At 36.2% G+C, this 22,039-nt stretch overlaps 1 protein-coding gene across 2 annotated transcripts in view; it reads right to left on the reverse strand.

The window, feature by feature from the left end:
• Nucleotides 1–903: 903 nt before the first annotated feature.
• Nucleotides 904–22,039, reverse strand: part of LOC145978885 (mitogen-activated protein kinase kinase kinase 10-like) — a 170,107-nt gene continuing 148,971 nt past the window's right edge. The window contains exons 7-10 of one of the 2 annotated variants that reach the window (XM_083111808.1): nucleotides 11,628–11,816; nucleotides 10,616–10,838; nucleotides 8,500–8,773; nucleotides 904–3,682 (exon numbers count right to left, since the gene is read on the reverse strand). In XM_083111808.1, coding sequence (XP_082967934.1) covers nucleotides 2,708–3,682; nucleotides 8,500–8,773; nucleotides 10,616–10,838; nucleotides 11,628–11,816 — 1,661 coding nt within the window. In that variant the 3' untranslated portion in view covers nucleotides 904–2,707. The remainder of the gene's footprint in view (nucleotides 3,683–8,499; nucleotides 8,774–10,615; nucleotides 10,839–11,627; nucleotides 11,817–22,039) is intronic. The other variant, XM_083111809.1, reaches the window with a different exon arrangement.

Below are 22,039 nucleotides of genomic sequence, written 5' to 3' on the forward strand. Positions count from 1 at the left end.
TTTTCGCAGGCACCTCATCACCACAACCTTGCACAAGCCCTCTGTGAACCTTTACAGCATTCTTTGGCTTTTGGACGTTGTGTGTTGCATTCAGAAATTATGGAGGTGATGCAAATTTGAAACTGGTTATCAAGTTCTGAAAGAAAAAGCACCACAGAGTGAACATCCTACAGAACCGGACAAGGAATACTTAAAGCAGTAGTTGCAGGAACAAATGGGCTCACCAACAAGCAAAAGCTCACAAGCTACACATTCACAGGTTTTATGACTTTAGGACATGTCTAGTAGTATGTACAGACATGGGCAGTTCATGGTTGTAACTACGCGATTCACTTTCAATGGTGTAGTTATACACAAAACTGTTTGTGACTGTACATATATATGTATACAAGTACAGTCTCTTTAGTGGATGGATAGTCTATGGAAAGTTTTACATAAAAAAAACAGCTGTAAAGAAACGTTTCAAATAAAAAAAATAGCATAAGCAAACAAACTACTGGGAAGTAGGCACAATTGAATGTTGACTCTTTTATAATAATAGCTAAGGCTTAAAGAAACATTACTATAATAACACCTAAAATAAATTAAGAGAAAATAGATGAGGATACTGCTACTGGATACACCAGTGCACATCTCTCTAACTGTTTTCAAGATATAAATGGCAATTATGACGTTGAAAGTAGACTTCTAGAGACAAATCCAGCAAACAAATTATTATTACATATAACTACTTTGTAAGCTTGCTGATTAGTTCTTTAAAACTTCTTTCATGCTAAGTTATATAAAATACAAGAATACACATTTTGTTACATAAACCAATGAATATTAGCAAATATGTGGTGTCTTTTAACATAGGATGGGTTTCTAATACAAAAAAAATGTGTACATTTAACTTTCTTTTTAAACAAAAGTATATTTACAGAATTTTTAGCAGACAGCACAACAAAAGCAATATATACATAACATCCTCACTTTCATACAACCTCAACACTCTCACAAACATCATGTGATGAACATGATATATTACACAACTCAAAAAAACACAACCTAAAAATACACATACAATTCTGTATGCATAGAAACTGCAACTGCCCAGCAAAGGAAGTGGAATGATCATGTATATCACCTGGTACAAAAAAATCAGTTCTTATAAACTTAATTTATATAGGCAATACCTCAGTTCTGAATCAGTGAAAATGATTAAAGTGAATTCTGGGTACACGAAGTAAATAAAAATTTGCCATTTTTTACAACTGACTCTTGTACCTTGCATGACTTTTTTTTATAATATATACAGTTATTGCATAATTTATCTTTCTCGTTTCTTAAGCAGGTTTTTTACGGAATGTAAATTTAATAATTTCACTGGGAAACCAGTGCTGGATGCATGTTTCTAGTTTGGAAGAACCGACAGAAATTAAGAAAATGAAATGAGCATTATTAAATATTTATATAGACTAGCTTAGACTGCTGATCACTATCAGACATACATTGCAACACAAGTCAAATGTATCATTGTGCTGCCTGCCATGCAAGGGTTAAGTAACAAATAAACACAACACCTGTATCTTTAGAATTGTTTGTCTGTTTTTTATAAGGGTAAATATCACAAGAAACTTGTGACCAAAAAAGGTTTAATACGATAATATTATGTCTCATAACTTTCCTTGACATCTGCTCTGTCAAAGTGTTAACACTTAATTTGCTTACTTGCTCCAATTACACTCATGGTATTTGAGCAAAATAAAGTTAATTAACACTTTTACAAAAAAAAAATACGTTATGAAAGTAGTCTAGCACGAAAACAGTGTTATTTCTACATATTCCAGCATCATGGAATGGTTGAAAGTCAGTGTCAAAACAAATGAGGTATACTTTGCCTTCCTTCTGCTTATAAGGAATTGATTGCTATGATAACCAATATAAACACTTTAAAAATGCTTTGTAATAGAATGAATTAATAATTAATTTGGAATGTTCATCACTGCCTCCCCAGGAAGCCACTTTACCCATATTTACATATTTTCATTCTTTGCTTTAAACACATTTTGACTGACACTTTGATATGGCAATGACAATAATTATTGATAAATTTTGTTTCCGCTGGTTGCAAACCAGTTTTATCACAATTTATACATTCTGCATATAACTGAGACAATTTAAAAGTAGCTTACTTAGCAGCTACAATGCAAAAATCATATTTTTTTTTGTTACAATAGCTAATGTTCATATTTTATTATTTACTGAAAACAATTTAAATACTGCAAAACTCTACTCGAGTTAGAACGCTCACATGTCTTTAATGAACATATTTTCTTTTGTATTGCACTTATCACAAATATCCCATATGTTCTCAGTATGAGTACTATGACAGACAGGTGGTGTTTGAGTGACAAAGTGTACATGCTCAGATGTGGGTGTTGATATTAATAAAAACCTACCAAAAAACAGAATGGCACATTTTTTTTTTGTTTTTATTTTTGTTTTTCAAGTAGGAAGTAATTTCTTCAGGCACTGTGATGGTAACAATCCTTCTTGAATAACAGCTTAACATATTGGATAGAATAAAAAAAAGCTTGTCAATAGATTTTTATAACTAAGTGCTCTTTGAGGGAACACATGTTTACACCCATCTCTTTTTCTTGGCCTTCAACTGTGGCATATACTTCATCACACAATACACTCTTCCCTCGAGGCTCAGCTCATGCTATGAAAGGAATTCCCGTTCCAAATCGGTCAGCGACGGTTTCTGAACCCTCGAATCGGAACTCATTCGCAAATGTCTCACGGCTTGTAATGGCACTGTGTTATCCTGAGTTTGACCATGCACAGGAATGTCTAGCAATGTCTCTTCCTTCTCGGTCATGGTGATCGGGGAAAAACGTACCCGCGTCGATGACATGTTTGAGTACGAACTGTCCTTTGCAGACACGTAACTGCTATCCTCGCTCGTCATACTGTCGGGTGGCGTAGGATTCGTCGGAGTACCAGCTCCGGATCCTGACCAATTCGGTTTCGGAGAACTTCTTCCGATCACGCTCGGGCTGTAGTTGTATTTCCTAAGGCTAGATCTCATCCTCGGAAGCTCCAGAGTTCCAGGCCGTTCCATTTCATGTGAATTCTGTCGAGAATAATACGGAACCAAAGCACCATGGGGAGTGACATGATAGTCGTAATCAAAAGACCCATATCCTCTATGTGTTGGAGTGTTATACTGAGAATCTCCTTCATCTTCCAGACGAAAACTTGGATTCACATTACTGCTATTTGTATTAGTAGATGCATTTGAGACATTAGAAGGTGTTCGACGGTGGCCAAATGCAAGTCTTGAGGGAGTTCGTGGATTGGTACTGCTGCTACTAACACTGCTACTAGGATTATCGTAAGCATGATACCCATCTGGATGTTGCACGTACTCTGGGTGAATACGCTCCATGTAGTGAACGCCGCCAGAATATTCTGAAGGATACATCCTCTCCACATAATGGGATTGTCCACTATGATCCAACACCTGTTTATATTCACTATAAGGATACGAATCAGTCCTATATAATTCTGGCCTAGGGCAGTATTGACTCGCGTATTGTCTATCCAATACACAACTTTCATTTTGTACATAGTCTGCTGGCACATACATTGAACGTTCCAAAGCAGAGGATGACACACCTGGTCCAAGTGTGACCTGGAAGATAGACAAAGGAAAGAAATGAGAAATCAAAGTGTACGTTGCACACAAGGCTTACACCCAAAAAGATCAGACATTGCATGATGTTGCATGACAAGACTGTCTGATTTTAACTGACTGCTATATATTTCTCATGTGTTGCATTCAATTGATCACACATGATGCAGATGGCTACATGTTCAGCTCATGAACCTTTTGCATATCTTTCACTGCACCATGCATTGTATTCACTCATTCCTATTGCGAAGTGTCTGAAGACACCTTGCGACACACAAAGCACAAAGCTATCCTAGTGTACAGTGTGATATCTGATCTACTAGGCGACAATATAAAAATGGAATTGGTAAAAATCCTACATTTAAGCTGATTTCAATAATTGGTTTCTAACTTTCACATGTTGAATACAATATTATACTATAAGGTAAAAGCTAAGAAAAGTAGCTGCTTAAGTGTAATATTTTCAAATTCCATTCACCATTCTTTTTCCACATATTTGCTTTTGTACCACAGTAAGCAATGTAATTTTTGGCATGCTGCTGAAAATTGTACTGTATTTATATTAAATAATTATTAGTAATACAGCACAAATCGACAGCCTAAGACAAACACGACCAAAATACCTTTTTAATCAAGTAGTGACTTATTTACAAGTTGAGAATTGGAGTAGAATGTAAGTGTGAGTGATGTATGAACATGAGTGTGCATGAGGATTCTCTCAAGTCCATGATTTATTAGAGCTATTAGAGATTTGATGTTGTAAATATATTTGTACAGATATTAATTGTATTTCGGCAGGCTAATAACCATTTGAATGTAGTATTTTTGAAGTGTATTACGATGTACATATTTGGAATTTGTAAAGGAAAATTTCTCCATAACAAACCAGGGATCTTCAACCCATGGCTCATTCACGTTTGAAAAATTAAATGTAAAATGTAAGCAAGGGCACATTGAAGAATTTTTCTCTCAAAGAAGAGTTGTTTCGAAGGTCAAGCAGCTCCATCTGTACTGAACCTGATATGTCGGCGGCATCGACACGGAATGGTTTCGAAAATAAATCTAAAAAAGATTACGAAAATCACTAAATCTCTCTTCGACCTCACTTTGCAACACGGCTAGTTTTGTAATGTATTCATCAACAGGCAAAGAGTTGAACTCAGAGATATGCTGAAAATGAGTTTAATCTTTTTTTGTGAGTTGTGCTTCCCAAAGTTTGAGCTTGGCCAACAAAGCTTTGATATCATCAAACATTGTGTGTACCAGTTGATCTTTGAATTGTAGCCGTGCATTTAGGTCATTCAAGTGCAACAAGATGTCGGTCACAAAGGTAAAGTCTGTCATCCACTTCAGACTGTTGAATTCAGCAATCGGCTTCCCCTTGCTGTGCACGAACTACTATATTTCGGCCCTTAAATCAAAGATTCTTTTAAGAACTTTCCCTCTGCTCAACCAACGAACATCACTATAATAAACCACATCGGCATGATTCGTTTCACACTCTTGGGTTAAAAAACTCTTGGAATTGACGATCATTCAATCCTTTGCTCTAATAAAGTTGACGACAGTCACAATAACTTTCATGACATTTTCAAATCCAATAGTTTTGGCACACAAATTTTCTTGGTGGAGTAAACAATGGTAATGGACAAAATCTTTTCCTTCTAGTTCCAGCTCTTTCCATAGCAGTGCTACAAAACCTTCCTTCCCACCAGAGCAGTGTCACCATCAGTTACCACACTCTGGAGATTGGTTAAGCTGAGATCGAAATGCCAGAGTGTTTTCTTGACTGCTTCAAGAATATCAGTGTCTTTTGTCATTCCCTTCATAGGTACCAGTGCTAGCAATTCTTCTGTCACATAGAATTGTTGGTCAATGCCCCATAGTTAAAGGTAGACATTTGTGGTGTATCTTTCGCATTGGTGCTCACATCTAAAGGAAGTGAATATGATGTAAATTCGAATGACCATTTTTATAACGTTCCTTCAATGTCAATGGCAAGTTCTTCGACATATCGCACAACAGTTACTCCCAACAAACTCAGTTATTTAAACACTTCTTTAATATTTGGGCACAGAATTTCCCCAGCAGCAATGAGACACTCTATCATGAACTCGCCCTCCGCAACAATTTTTTCAGCTCTTAGACATAATTTATTTTGATGCATGCTTCGATCTCTGCTCCCGGCCTTTGTAACAAACCCTGCTGGCATTTTAAATCGCTGTGCAGATGATTCACTTTGCCCACACAAAGCTGCCCTTGAAGGTGATCAAAATGGGATGCATGCTTTGTCTCATAGTGGCATTTTATATTGTATTATTATGGTACTGACACTGACTCATGGCAAATTAAACACACTGGCTTAGCATTGATGGGCACAAAAAAGTACAAAGTGGTCCACTTTTCATTAAGAACCCAGCATGAATCACTAGACTTACACTTTTTACTTATAGATGCCGCGAGCGTCATTGAAATTGTTAATGTGGTTCACACTGCCTGACGAGTTGAAGACTCCTGAAGTAGACGATTGAATACACTTTTGAGAACAAATTTAGGACAAGTTATTACAGCTGCGTTGCTACTTTTACCTTTTAATACATGTCAGATTTACTTGTTGCATATTTGTATAGACTGTTAAATTCCTTATATTGTTTTGAAGTGGTTTTTACATTCATTAATCTGATTACAATAAAACCACTTTAAAGCATATTTCTAAACATTGCTGAGTACCTTTTTCTACAAAAGAGAATACACTAACTGAGTGTGTGTGTGTGATATCTGTGGTTCTTGCTTGATACGCAACTCGTCAAAAAAGTGGACCTAGATGAGTCTGCAAGTTTTTGACCAGTTTGCACTAACCAAGGTTTTTGCAGTTTGAGAAATAAGATTTTCTTCATTTCAACGGGACCTCTGGAAATGGGAGTTTTCTCTATTTTGCATATCGTAGAATAGTCCATGGTGTGTAATATTTTTGGTACAGGGAAATTTAAGTTTTTAAGAGATATTTTGTAATTTTGAATTTAGAAAAATATTCCTTTTGTTTCTGAACATGGCATCCACTATTCTAGTTCCCAAGGATTATACTCTACACAATTGAATGTCAAGGTTGTTCTTAGGGATCATGATATAAAGGGAGATTGGATTTGAACTCTCGTACTTGACCACTCCTTGCATCGCTAATTTTTTTTTTTATGAGCGCACAGTGACCCTGAGCATGATATCACCCACTGGAATATTCCTCTTGACTGTTACTGTTGCACAAAAACATAGTAGCAAAAGAAAGGGAGTGTTCAGTATTTTCCCATTGGTACTAAAGGATCATAGAAAACGTGGATTCGAACCTTGTCCTCCTTCACCAGTCCAATAAAACTACGTAGATAGCAGTGGTGTAGCATTCTAGTATGCCCATATGCCCGGCGTTCCCAGATTTAAAATTTTAAAAATGTGTAAATGCTGTAAATATAAAGTAAAACCTGACTAATTATATATATATGTTTGAGCTTTATGGCATTATAATAGCTATTTTTCGCGATCTGCCTACAACGCTCCAATAACAGCTCTTGTTGTAGCATTTTTCTAATGCCTTTGCTGACCGGATGCCGGCTAGACTTGGCGTACAGAGCACCTGATTGGTTCTAGGGCTCATGTGACCCTTATTGCCTTAAACGCAGATGAAAGAAGCAGAATTTCTACCTGTTTCTTCCCACTCGTCTTGTGATACTACAATATGCAATATTAACTGACGTAACTTTACCAAACTCAAATATACCATTTCTTAATGGCCACTGCATTATATAATTTATCGCACGAACAGTGAAGTGCATTAAAAACTAAAAGAACATCACAGTTTTTGTCAAACAAGTTCCTAAAGTTCTCGTGGTAGAAGCTGTGGCTTTTATATTTTTTTAAAAATATTTTTGCTTAATATTGTGCCATTGGAAATGTTTAGCATTTGTTCCAAAAGTCTTATCATCAAATGGTCTCTAGACAAAATTATTTAAAAATGTTTATCAGCATTCTCAAGATGCAATAAACAGTGGTCTGAATTACTAATCCGCACTGTTACGTCAGTAGAGTGTACGATATTTGGATCATCCACCTACCTTTGTGTCACGGTGTCTTACACAGCACGCTACGATACCAGAGGTCCCTGGTTCAAATCCCAGCGTGGGCATAGGTGTTCTTTGTGAATGTTCCTTCATCAAATTCATCAGTATCATCACTTATAATCATATTTGCCATTAGCCAAAAGTTGTAGAAGAGTGAAGTAAAGTAAACCAAATCAATCAATAGTTAGATCATCCAGAACAATGATGTCTACTGTTGTTGTAGAGGCGATTGTTTTTTAATATCTTGCGTAATGCCGAAAGGTTCCCCTGATTGTAAAAAAGGTGTAAAACACCAGAGTTCCAAACATTTATTGCATAGTGAGGCATCTCATTTTCTAGCTAAAACACGCATGGGACATGTTTTATCAGAACCTGGCTGACTTCAGGCAAATAGGTATTATAATGCCATAAAGCTGAAACATATATATAATTAGCCAGTTTTCTTAGAACTTGGCGTTCCCACCCGAAATGCCCATGCTACGCCACTGGCAGATGGTAGTAGAAATAAGTAAAAACCTTTGACATTCTCTACCATTACATTACCCACCCTAACCAGTGTTTCCTGCATGACAGTGACAGACCTTGCCAACTACCAGTGTTTCCTGCATGACAGTGACAGACCTTGCCAACTAGACTACAGTCACGCTCTTAATTTCTTAACATTATTACTCTTAAATATTTTGAGAAACTGATTGAAACATTTCTTACCTCGCTTCCTTCATTGCTTGTGCTAGAGGATTTCCGCCTTGGTGAGGGTGCTGGGGTGCCCTGAGCTGTCACAGCATAGTGCTGGGGTGAGTCAGTAAAACGAAGTGGTTTGGGTTCCATGTTTAGCTGTGGCCTATAGTGACGTGTTGGGCCGTGGTATGTGTTGTAATGATACCCTGAGGAGGTGGAAAGGTCATAGTCGTTTCCAAGGTGAGAATTTCTATTACCTCCCTCAGCATACCAAAATCTTCTTTCCTCCATTTCTTCTTGTGACCTGTATGGTTAAAAGAAATGAATGGATAATATGTGAAAATGATGATAATAATTATACATAATTACAATATTGATTAATAATTACTAGGGATGTGAAATTTTCATTTTAACGATAACACCGAAAATTTGAGAAAAGCAAAATACAATTCTTAAAATGTATTCGAGTAGGTTAAGTAGGAACATTTTTGTGTTTCGGAATTGTGAAATAACATCGAATTTTGCACCTTAACGCAAAAAATGCCACGAAATATATCATATAAATTGGTGATAAAACTTTTTCTGTTCAGAGAGAACTACCTGAAGCTCTAAGAGATCTGTCATTTCTAGTCTAGCTGGTGAAAGTTCGATTCAAAATAGATTGCAAAGTCTCATTTATTGCAGTTTGGTTGGCAGTTTAGTGTTTATTGTATATTTAGTAGCCGATGTGACGAAATAGTTTCCTGAATGCAAGAAATATGGCCATTTCTCACAAAGGTAAGCCTTATTTACTTTTATTTGTCATTTTCCAGAACTAAAGTAATGTGAAAAAAAAGGCTTATAAAATTAACACTGAATTGAAATAAAAAATAACATTGAAATTTAGGGGAAAACGAAAACTTCACGTCTCTAATACTTACTTAAATTGCATTACTATTCACAATGTGCTTTAAATACATCAATATATTTCAATCCTCTGTGACATAAGTGTCTAAACTTCTATTCTGGGAAGTAAAGGCAGCTGATCACATAACCCCAACTATTGCCGAGATCAAGAATATTAGGGTCCCCACCTCCATGGGTGGAAATAGTTTTGCCTTTGTTATTATTTTATTAATGTTGTGTATTTTGAGTTTCTGCAGAAGCTCTATCGCCTATATTCATGAATGTATCATGATTTTAATCTAATTATTACAATTTGAATTCTTAATTGTGAATTAGAAATTGCCACATATACAGAGACTGTAAAGTCTTCCCCTGCATATTGGAACAAGCCATGAAGGTCTACAAGGGGATGCAGAGATAGGGGCTCCACACATTTCTGATCATGGCCATTTCTGGATGTGATGTGATCAGTTCCATACTCCAGCTACCTTTATCCCGCGTTGACCGAAGGCACCCATTATAGTAGATGCAGGGTGAACTCCTGCAGAACTACCTAACACATGGACATGGTCTGCAAAATTGCCCACGTGGGAATCTGAACTGAGGTTTTCACATGGTAGACAGATCCCCTGCCAACTTGACAACTGGAGCACCATATAGAGACTGTAGAGAAATAAATTTTTACTAACAAGGCTACAAGAGTTCTCTGAACCTATGCCATTCAGAGGATAGTGATCACATTATTTTAACCATTCAAGGGGTGTAAGGGGGAGACACTTCCACATAGTACACTCAAATGTCAACCTCACTTCCACATAGTACAGACTGGACAGTATTTTGCAGACTAACGAGGCTCTGGCATCTGGGCCAACAGCCAGTATAATCTTCTGTAGGGCTGTGTGTGTGTTGTCCTGTGTTTTGTTCTTATGTGTGGTGAGTGAACCCTTTACAGCCTCAGCTTTTAACCCAGGTAAGAATATTTTAGTTCTTCGACATTACAGTTATGTTATACTAGTTACGGTAAGGGGCTGTATAATGTGACGGGTGCAAAATAGCCTACGTGCTGACACACCCACAATTTCAAAATAAATCAATCAATCAATCTCATGTATTCAAATTTATTTGTTGTTCCAACATATCCCTGATGAAGATACTTACACTTGCAGCAAAAGATTAAAGGAAAATTTTTGCAAAGGGTACGATCAACACAAATAAATGGTTGAAATATATATAAAAATAACAACAATAATAATCAAAATACCTGTCGGGATGCAGTCGAGGATGAATTGCTGACACATTGGATAATCTAACATCATACCCAGCTGCAACACCAGCTAACATTGCTGCCATATTATACAAAACCAACTCTATGACTGTCAGTTTTGGCTTTTTGGATTCTGCCGTAGTTCCGTTATATAAAGTTGGAATGGGTACCAATGGTTTTGGTCCCACTGAGTATTCTGGCCAATCAACCTCTGAATAATCTGAAAGAACATTAAAACTTTTAATATAAACTATAGAAGCCAAGTGATTAAGAAAATTTGTCCGCACACTATAGCTAATAACATTAACTGTAATTGTATTATCTTTCAAGTCTCCAGTTCTACTATTCTACTCATCTACGCTAACATGATCTACATGCTTTTCTGAATTCACTAATCCTTAACGAAAAAAAAAAATGCATTCCCTAATACTTGCATCGATATATAATTTGGTCTCTAATATTCTGACATAGTCTTATCAAGAATTATTTCTGTAAAAAGAGAAAATATAATCAAACACAAATTAAACCCAATAAATAAAAATACATGCAATAAGGTGCAAGAAATGTATTTATATAACACACAGACTACATTAACTTAGCTATGCAACTTACATCGGCAGCGCAGGTTCTCCTCAGAGTAGCCTGGACAAAAGTGAAAATGCTTGTTTTAAGTGCACACAGAAAAAAATAATCTAAAAACAATTTATAGTATAAAAGCAACAAAGCACAGAGAGCTAGGAACTGTACAGAGTTTTCCCTGGTACATTGAATTTATCTAGTTCTTTTTACAGTAGAGTTCAAAGTTCCTATTTTCCCACAAAGGAGAAGTGTTTTCTGATTTGTTTTAGAAAAAGTATGAATAAAAATAGGTACGTGACACCTTACGTTGCGAACTTATTATTTTTGGAGGCATCCACTGTAACGCAAAGTACTTTGATAAGGAATTTAGCTGAGGAAGTCTGTGTATTAAATTGAGTTATTACAACTATGGTTAGTCAATTCTTCATACCTATTTCTTGTAGAGTTCCAATCTTAGCCAATCCACTCATGGGTACATTGCGAATGTGCTTCTCAAGGTTTGGCGCACTTTTGCTCCATCTCTTCTGACCATCTACTACACGTGTAATGATTTGCCCTCTTTCTCGCTGATGCAACGTGCTCGGACCCCAAGTCTTTCCTTTCACCCCATCGGCTGGGACTAGCAAAAAAATGGTGACTGGTTAGGACCACTAGCCTGAGGGCTGTGAAGAACTAAAGAGTGAAAAATAAACCTGTTTCACTTTCACTCTTACTCGGCATTGTTGACCAAAACTATGAGCAACCGAGTGCTCTGTTACGTGAGCAGCATCAGTCTCCAGATGAATGATTTAACTTTGACCACTGATTTAATTTTTGCAGTTATTATTATTTTTTTTAATCACAACTGCTGAAGAGCTATAATACAGACTTGTTCAAAACAAAGTCAAGTATTAAAAAAAATACAGAGCAGAGAAAGATGAAAGTGAACATATTTTTCTTTGAAAAAACCAACAAAATATTGAACAAAAATCATCAAGAAGCAATAAACATTCAGCATAATAGAATACAAGCATTCAGTAAGCATAAAAATACATTATAAATACAAAAATATATATCTACACTAACATGACATGCGAAATAAAAATATGAAAAATAACACCATGCTATTCAATGTATCATGATCTAATTTTACAACAGCAAAAATTTTAAATTCATTTTGGTGCCAACTACAAATATTAAAACTTCTGATGTAGCAATAAATTAACTAACTCTTGTATTAGTGAACGCTACAGTTCTGTGAAGTCATATGAAAGTATATACAGCTAGTAAAAGGCAATTTTTCTACTTATTCTAACATACTTAAATATTGTTAAATATACAGTTTAAGAGGTTGAACCTGTAATTCTCCAAGTTGCATTAAATAAGTTCTTATAAAACACCAAACGTTTGTGATTCCTGTACCTTAACATAACTGTGACTGAATCAATGTCAAATAAATGATAAGGTAGTAACAATATAATGACACTAAATGTGGTTTGAATTAATATACATGAAAATAACAGTTGTTAATTGTTTTTCCTATGGGGAAGTTTCAAAATGTTATGAAACATGTTGGCAGTTATGTTCTACCTGAAAGGCATTCATTGTATTTGCCTGCCAACAATATACGCTGGTAATATTCATATAAATGGGAACACAAATATGATGCACAAATATGCACAATTGATATAAATCTCAAGAATGTTGATAGATGATATGGTGAACTGTATAGGGCTACCCTTGCGCCTGATAATTGCTCACTCAAAATCTAAGCAAACCTACACCATCTTTCACTCAAAGTTGAACTTCACTTATGAATTCTACCCATACCAACGGTTGCAAATGCATTTCATAACCCCCACACTGCAAATAATGTACAGGTTCTTATCTTTAACCATTTTAAAATTAATTTTATTTCCTTAAGTGTAAAATTTCCGGTTAAAAGTGTTAGTTCTGTTCATTAAGCTTGATTATATTATTAGTAAAAGCAAGTATTATAACAAATCAAACAGAATACTACACTAAAAAGGTCTAAATGTTTACTTACACTGAAAAAGTTCAAACTTCCCTATTTGTAGGAATACCATTATGTTCTTCTTGATGGCACTGGTTAGAAAGTGGTTACTGTATTCCAAGCGTAACATACAAATTTATTGGCACAAATGAGAGTGCACGCAGGTAGGCACGCACACACATACATACAAAGTACCAATTGACACTTTTCAAGGAGACTAAATACAGTGGAACCTCGATTTTACATTTCCCAATATTATACTTAAATCTTGATGGTTCAAACATAGCAAGATGTTTTAATATTTTCCCCAATTTCACACTTTCTCGCACTTCAAATTTTTTCAGTCTGGTCCCCTAAGAAACATAAAATGCAGGTTCACATATTCCTATGCAATATGCGAATTTCTCAATATTTTTTCCCCAAAACTGTGTGGCAAGTGTGTATTTTGTGGTTAAGTGTCAGCAAATACAGGGTACCTCAAAAGTAATGCTGCATAGGTGAAAACTTATAATGCTTCTCCAGCACATGATGATACTGTCGAGAGGGCATAACTGCAAGCACTGTTCTCACAATGATTGACTGGTCACTGGGCCTCCACATAGCCCTGACCCCACAGACCTGGGTCCCTTAAAGGCCCATGTTACTTCATGACCTGAAGGCTGCAACCATACAGGCAGTTTCGTCCATTCACTTCGGGGGGACTAACTGGGGCTAACATTATTCAGGCTTTTATCCATTATGAAAATCATCACAGGCATTCTCGTTGGGAAACAGGTGATCGATCCCCACCTTATGTTATCCAAAAGAAATGGAAATGTGTTGATGCTGAGTGTCAGTGTTATAAATGGTTGTAAATTTATTAAAGAACTAATTTCTTCTTTAGAATAAAAAACGTATAATTTAAACATATGTATTAATTAATTAATATTAATGAGTAATTCTGCATCCATTGTCATATTATAATCCTGAAAGGTATTTAAAAGCACTGTCTACATAGCTAATGAAGTAGTAAGAATTTAAATTACCTCAGTTTCTCTACAGAGAACTTTGCATTTTCCTCATTTCACTACAACTGAAAACCACTTGCTATTAGATCCATGGAAAAATGTTAAGACATTACACCATTTACGTAACTGTCTTAGCTAACACTTCAATGAAGTGCTCATTTTTCTGCTCTTCCGTATAAATTCCTGAATAATTGTTTCTTGGTCCACTGCAACTTTGAATGTTCAAAAGTTCTGACCATGTGTCGATTAAATCTGTTGAACTATCGTAATCAAATTTCGTGAATTGACTCATGATTACATAAGCAATGTGTGAGCTGTCTTCTGAAAATTGTATTTCCAAGTGATTGGTAACTATATCTAAAGTCTGTAGTGCTTAATCCTTTGACAATAGTCTAACACCATCTCTGGCATTGACTCTCAACACACTGCTGCTCTGCTGGTTACAAACACAGCAAATTTCTTGAATCTGATGGGTCTTCTAATTTTATTTTTGATGAGCTCACAGGCATTTGGAAAGAGGGAAGCGCGGGGGGGGGGGGGGGGGGGGTGCATGTCTGGTTCTGGGGGATTACTCCACATCTATGCCCATGCATGTCAAGCATTACTCCCCGACTTCTTGGAACATGTAATATAAAATTGTCCCTAATCGATTCTTGAAATAAGGTACTATGGGACATTGGACCAGTTGGAAACTACTGTGTTAGAATCCATAAATTCAGCCCTTTTAAATACTTCACTCGGCCAACAGCAAATTTTATAGCAATTGATAATTTTTGAGCCAAATTTTACATTCAGAATATTTCTTCCAAGATCACTGTTTAAATTTTGGGGTCCAGGGATAAGGTGTATATTTCTGCAGAATTAAAAATTGAGATTTCATTGAGTATTTATGACTTTTCTGTTTTATATTTCAAGATGCTGCAAATGAAGTACAATACTACCTGTGCATGGCAGCAGAGGGGTTATTCGAATTAGTAATGAACTTAAAAAACAGAAGTGCAGAAATTTAAAGTACATGTTACACACTTATTAAAGATTTCTCAGTTTGTGGTCACACTGGTTAGCAACAGGGACAGTAACAAATTGAAAATACGAGGGAGAATCAAATGAAAACCGCAAAAGTGCCATTAAAAATCTGGAAATTTGTAGACACAGTCCTACACGTCTTTCCGAGCTGATAGCACGAAGCAGTGCTGGTAGGTGGGGTTGGATGTGAGTAACAGCTGATTCAAGATGGTGGCACCACTACGCAGTTGAACCAAGCATGGAGTTATTAGATTTTTATGGAGTGAAGGTGTGCAACCGGTTGATATTCATCGGAGAATGCAGATAAAGTATGGGGACACCTGTCTGTCACAGCGGCAAGTCTACGATTGGTGCAAGAAATTCACAGAAGGTACAACTTTAACGATTGATGCTCCCCATCCGGGTCAGGCCCAGCGAATTGTGACAGAGGAGTCCACAGCCTCAGCAGATCGGCTTATTCAGGAAAACCGGCATGTCACCCTGGCTGAAATGGCTTCCTTGCTGAATATGAACTTTGGTTCAGTACAACACATAGTGCATGACGAACTCCGCTACAGAAAAGTGTCTGCCAGGTGGTTTCCTCGACAGCTGACGGAGGAACTGAAAGTCCGTTAGGTTGACGCATGTCAAGAACTGCTGAGGCGTTATGAAGATGAGGGTGAGGATTTTCTAGCTCACATTGTCACCGGGGATGAAAGTTCCCACGTATGACAGTGACTAGTGCCACCTACACAGACCTTCTCAAGAACCATTTGAGGCCAGCGATATGCACAAAGCGAACGGGATTGCTGAGTGCAGGTGTTTTGCTTTAACATGATAACGCCAGTCCTCATTCTGCTCGTGCAACCATGAAAGCCATCGATGACCTACGCTTCAAGTGCCTACCACATCTGCCATACTCATCAGATTTGGCACCATCTGATTTCCACATTTTTGGTCCATTAAAGGAGCACCTTGGAGGGCAGAGGTTAAGTCTGATGAAGACATCCACTTGGTGGTGCAAGAGTGGCTACACAGTCAACGGAAAGAATTTTTCTCACGTGGTATCGAAGCACTACCTATCCGATGGCGTAAGTGCATTGAACTGGGAGGGGACTATATAGAAAAATAATGTACAATCAAACATTATCCCTGCATTAAAATAGTGGAAAAAATTAATTGGGGTTTTCATTTGATTCTCCCTCGTATGTATCACTCTTACATTAGTATTAACATTGCGTATTATTTTTAGTTATTTTTTTTTATGATTGTCATGTACCCAAGGCAATAACTAAAGCAAGAAGTTCAATTCTTAAATTTAATGATTTCACATTAAAGAATTTATGGGATTGAATATTCCCTGCATTGTTTTTTTTATGGCATTCTGACATTGTGTAAGACACCTTGTAGGGATCCTGTGCAGCCAAACGGTTAGCACTCTCACCTCTGGTGGGGCTGGTCCCACGTTCGATTCTCAATGGGAGTTCTCAAATGGTTTGGTGTTGACCCAGCATCGTGAGGACAATTAGGAACTACTTGAATTGAAAAGGATAAGTAGTGGACTCCGGTCTCAAAAGTCAGAAAATAGCAGTGTTGGTACTTGATGCACTGGCCATGCATCACCCAGAGAAACCCTTTCTTGGTAGGCCTTGGCCCTCAAAGGGTTGTTGTGCCAAGCTGTACTAACATGCATTAGCCATTTTGTATAATAATGCATATCCACACTTTCAAAAACTTGAACAACATGGTGTAAAATATATTTGAAGATCAATATTTCCTCTAGAGCTTTCTATTGAATAACAAGTGGTCAATACTGGGTGCCAGCATATTCTAGAACAGATCCTTCCATTTAGTCACTACTGGTATAGAAATGAGAAATAACTTGCACTAAGGGACCTTTCAACTGAACTGACAAGGGACAGGCAACATGCAACACTTGCATGGGCATCCGGAAGGGGGGGCCATGGCCCCCCCTGGAAAATGAAAGTCAACCAAAAATTATGTATTTCACACATAAAATTTCATTTTAGCCACAATAATGTGTGTTAATTATTGCATGAACACCATAAATTCAAATTTAAGCAATGTTTTTTTAGGGAACAACATGCTTTTGGGGGAAAAAGTGACTTGTTTGCCCCCCCCTGGAAAAAAATACCTTCCTTGCCCCTCCCTGGAAAAAATCCTGCGGACGTCCATGAACACTTGTCAGTTGGAAATGAACCTTGAGTCATCAGTCTGTTGATTGCATATGCACAGGGAATGCCACTTTTTTTTTTTTTTTCCTAATGGATGGGAAAGTGTCTATTCATGTTGTTTGTCATTTCGGTGTGAAAGCTGGCCAATAGTCTAACCTCTTTGAGACAGTGAAAGTAAATAGTTTTTTTTTTTAAAAAAGGTGCGAATTTCTCTCATCAGCTCAAGTTTTATACTACCAGTCTCACAATTACAATGAGTTCACTTTCCCCCACATTACAATGGGGCAAACTGTGCTCAGCAGGTTGAAAATGAACTTCTGACAACAGGTCAGCAATAAAAGTCTACGAATAGAGTGGTGAAAGGGTGAACTATCTGACTTCAAAGAGAACCATGCTTTTATTAGTAGGGGTCTGAAATTGTCATTTTTGAAGTTGGATTTTGATTTAACTACAAGACATATCATGGAGAGAATAGATCAGGCATAGATGAGATGGGTTGCACATCTGAAGAGGTCTAAGGACAGACCATGATGTCAATGGAAAGAGAGGGGTTGTGAAATATCAGAGTATGGAGAGATGTGACTTCTATGCTGGCCCAGCCAGACTGGTTTTGATTCATTGATTGATTTGATTGATTTTACTTCAGTTTTCTGCCCCTTTTGGTTAACTGTGAAGACAAAGATGAGTGATGATATGAAGATGGGACACCCACAAGAACAGCCATGGTCAGGCTGGCATTCGAATCTGTGACCTCTGGCATCATAGCATGCTGTGCTAACCACTATGTCTCAGAGATCAGCTATGTCAGAGGCTGGAAATGGTGAAGTATGATGATGACGACCTACATATTCATAACACTGACCTGAACTTCATGTGCAAACAACTTGGCCCTAGTGTGCCAAGCTGGCTCTCTAGGCATGCCCTATTACCGCTGTTTTCTGGTTTTCAAGATCACAGTCTGCTACTATTACTCTCAATTAGCTCCACAACTCTCTTCATGGTAATGGGTCAACACTGAGATTTTGGAGGTCCCACCAAGGATCACTCTCACCAAAGGTGAAAGCCATATCCATTAGGCTACACAAGAGTTCTCCATCGACTGAACTCCAGTGGAAAATAAATAAAATTTTAAAAATATATAAAAATCAACTTTGCACCACATTTTTGTTTGTATTCCTTTCGTCTTATTAGAACCACTAACTTCTTAAGAGTACCTTATATAAATTGTTTAGAGGCTGTGTACATTTTGCTCTCATACTGCAGACCACTGCAACATACTTGGTGAAAGCAAAACTTCAATATATATCAGTTTTGTATGCAGAGGACCTACAGTTTAAAGTAGGATTCGATCAATGAAGATCAGCTTTCCACAAATGTGTTCAAACACCTATGCTAACCACAAATTTAAACATTAGCAATTGTTTTTCTGCACAATTCTTTCTGGTTATAACCATAAAAGTAATAATAATAGAGAAAGTCCAAAGAAATTATTTAATCACTTAAATCAAAGATTGCAAAAAAGAAGACATAACTCTTTCCTACAGTCACCCCTATAGAAATTACAGGCATGTCACTGTGCGCATGTTCATAAAGTATGTCATTTATGTTCACTTTATGCACAAAGGCTAACTGATACCTGGACTACTAGTGATACGATGCAGGAAATTTACAGATTCTCATTTTATATATGTATATATACTGTTTATTACACATGAGCATGTCCAGAAAGTAGTACCATTTGGCAATTAAAAAAAAAAAAAATGAAAAGTTAATTGAACAAAAACGTTTTACTCTGAAAGAACATAACTTGAGCTATTTCTCTACATAGGCACCCATAGCACTGTGGCACTTATAGTACTGGGAGACATGCTTTTGCATGTTGACCTTGCATTTTATGCATTTAAAGCAATTTTGGACAAAAATTAAAGTTTTGTGGTGTTATTGCAATTGCTAAACATTAAAGGCATAAATGATGTTCAATATACAACTTAGGCAGCTATTTTTGTTGTTTCAGTGTACAACATGAGAACAAGAGCCAATCCTTGAGAGTTGTCATTTTTTAAAATTCAGCACCTCAAAATCTACAAAGAACACGCGTTTTCATTTCTGTAAAAAGATCATTGTTTATCTGTGTAATCTATTGGACAATTCCAATCCATTTCAATTAACCGAATCTTCATGCTATGTTTGATGACAAGGAAATACTTGTACGATTGTTATAACCACATTCAACCATCTCTTTTTAAATTTCCACTTAATACATGAATATTCTTGATTTGACATGATATCATGCTGCAGACACTTTCCTTTTTCAATGTCATGTTTCTTCATTCTGTGTGTGATCTTCCATTGTTGGTCATCAAGGTGTTCTTTATCCCTTATAGCCCTTTGGCATTTGTATTTTTGGTATTATTTCTGCCACTTTGGCTAACGATGAGAATGAGTAACGATATGATGAAAAGAAGGATGTACTGAAAAAGATCCATTCATTGGCAAAATGAATGACATCTAATTCTAAAGGATGCTTGGTTGGAGTGCAGTACATATCAGCATATTATGGAAATTATTTACACAGTATTTATTTATTTAATTAGTTTTTAAACAAATATTTATGATGAAACCACTTTTATATTAAAATGTGTACATTTTTTCCTACAGGGAATGTTTTAAAAATCTGGTCACATTACCCAAGTACCTATTGATTGGCGAGTACCCAAGCCGTTTATGCAGCGACATTAGCGAAAAAAAAATATGTAAATTGTATCTTACAAAAAATAGATTACAAATGCTTCCAGAAAAGTACCACATTATTTTATTTTCATGAATGACCTCATGTGGTTCATTATCTCAGTTTTTGGAACCATTTTCTCCTAAGTTTTTTTACCCTCCTCTAACAAATGAATTTTGTTGTTTGTTTTAAATTTCACTATTTAATTAATACCATCCAATTTTAAAGCCCCCTTCTAACAATGAACAGCAGCATGGCTGCAAAAGAAGAAAACTTATACATTGTTAATTTAATTTACATATTTTTTTACCATTTGGTAGAGATTTAAAAAAAAAAAGAACTTCATGCAATAAAGCTAATTGGTATGGATGTATGTGATGAACAGAGAAAGGATTTATATGTAAATACATATTTATGTATGAAGCTGAAATCAGTTATATTTTGTATTATCTTTGCGCATCATGGCATGTACACTCGAAAAATTCAGTTTTTTTTCTCATATTTGTATATATATTAGGCTTTGGCTCATATTTTACATACTTTAGTTATTTTTACATATTATTTCCATACTTCAGAACATTTCTCAACATATACTCCATATTCAGGCAATAAATACATATCCCCTTGTGACCGAAAGAATTGGGCGAATTTCTTGCGAATAACTGACATTTCGAATACACTCCCATTACTTATTGCAATATTGAATGCAATTTTAGTCAATATAAATTCATTTTAAGAGACACCAGAAAGAATTCACATTCGAACACTTACAATAACATTTTGTTATTCATAGTTTTGGTAACAGAAAATGAAAACACATTTTGTGTTGTTTTACAATTAATTTCAATGTAAGCGAACTGCATTTTATATAGCTCATGTAGTGTCTTAAAATATTAAAACGGTAAACTTTTGCAATTTTAAGTCCATATTTTGGTGAAAATAACTAAATATGTATTTACATATTTAGCACATTTTTATTACATATAAATCTGTTTCCTGGTGATGAACTTCTATTGAAAGTAGAACTTCCTTTTGAATAACAGAGAATGAGCAAAACTAATTTGTTCATCCTTAATCCAAATATTTGCTTCTCCTGCAATGTTATTCTCACACTAACTTAAATCTCAATGAATTCCCAAAGTACCCCTTGTAAAAAAATATCTCAATGGATATGTCTAGATGTGCAGTGAAATATGTGTCATGCAACATCCCCCCCCCCCCGTAAAGATGAATAATACTTAATAATTATACATCACTGCTGGAAAAATTATGTTTCAGTTCTTAATGCTTTTTATGTTTAACTGCAGCACAAAAGATTACCACCACCTTTAAGAAATACATGTAGTTACAAACAGCAAGTTAAAAAGTAGTTCGTTGTTAACTTTGGTGCTGAAAACATTTTTAGGAGTGCCCATAACCAACAGTGCGGAATAAATAGTGTTTTATTGTTGCAGCCTCACCAATTTCACCATCAGTCTTATTCCTCCATTAGGTGCTTTTATAGTGTGTGCTGCAAATGATCTTTTAGTAAATTTCTATTTCGTTTTGGATCTAATTAATCTGATTATATTAGGGGATGAGTACAACTTCATTATTATTCAATTTTCTCAATTTTCTTTAGATTCAAATATCCTTCCAAGCACTTCTTTTTACAAGACTTCTATTTTAGTTATTTTAAGTCACTTTTCATATACCTTTAGTATTAATCGTAATCATTCAAATACCGTGTGTCCATTTCGATCTGCAGCCGAGAGATCGGGAGAAGCGTGGCGGGCGGCGCTGGCGGGGATGCCGACATTTGCGGCCTGTAATGCCCGCTTATGTTTATGGACATATGCAGACAATGATATAAATATTGCAAAACGAGCACTAACCTGTGTTATAATTTATCATCTGTAATTGATCCAAGTTCTG

Source organism: Lepisma saccharinum, chromosome 25, assembly GCF_977018435.1.
Source record: "Lepisma saccharinum chromosome 25, izLepSacc3.1, whole genome shotgun sequence".
In the NCBI taxonomy this organism is placed as follows: domain Eukaryota; kingdom Metazoa; phylum Arthropoda; class Insecta; order Zygentoma; family Lepismatidae; genus Lepisma; species Lepisma saccharinum.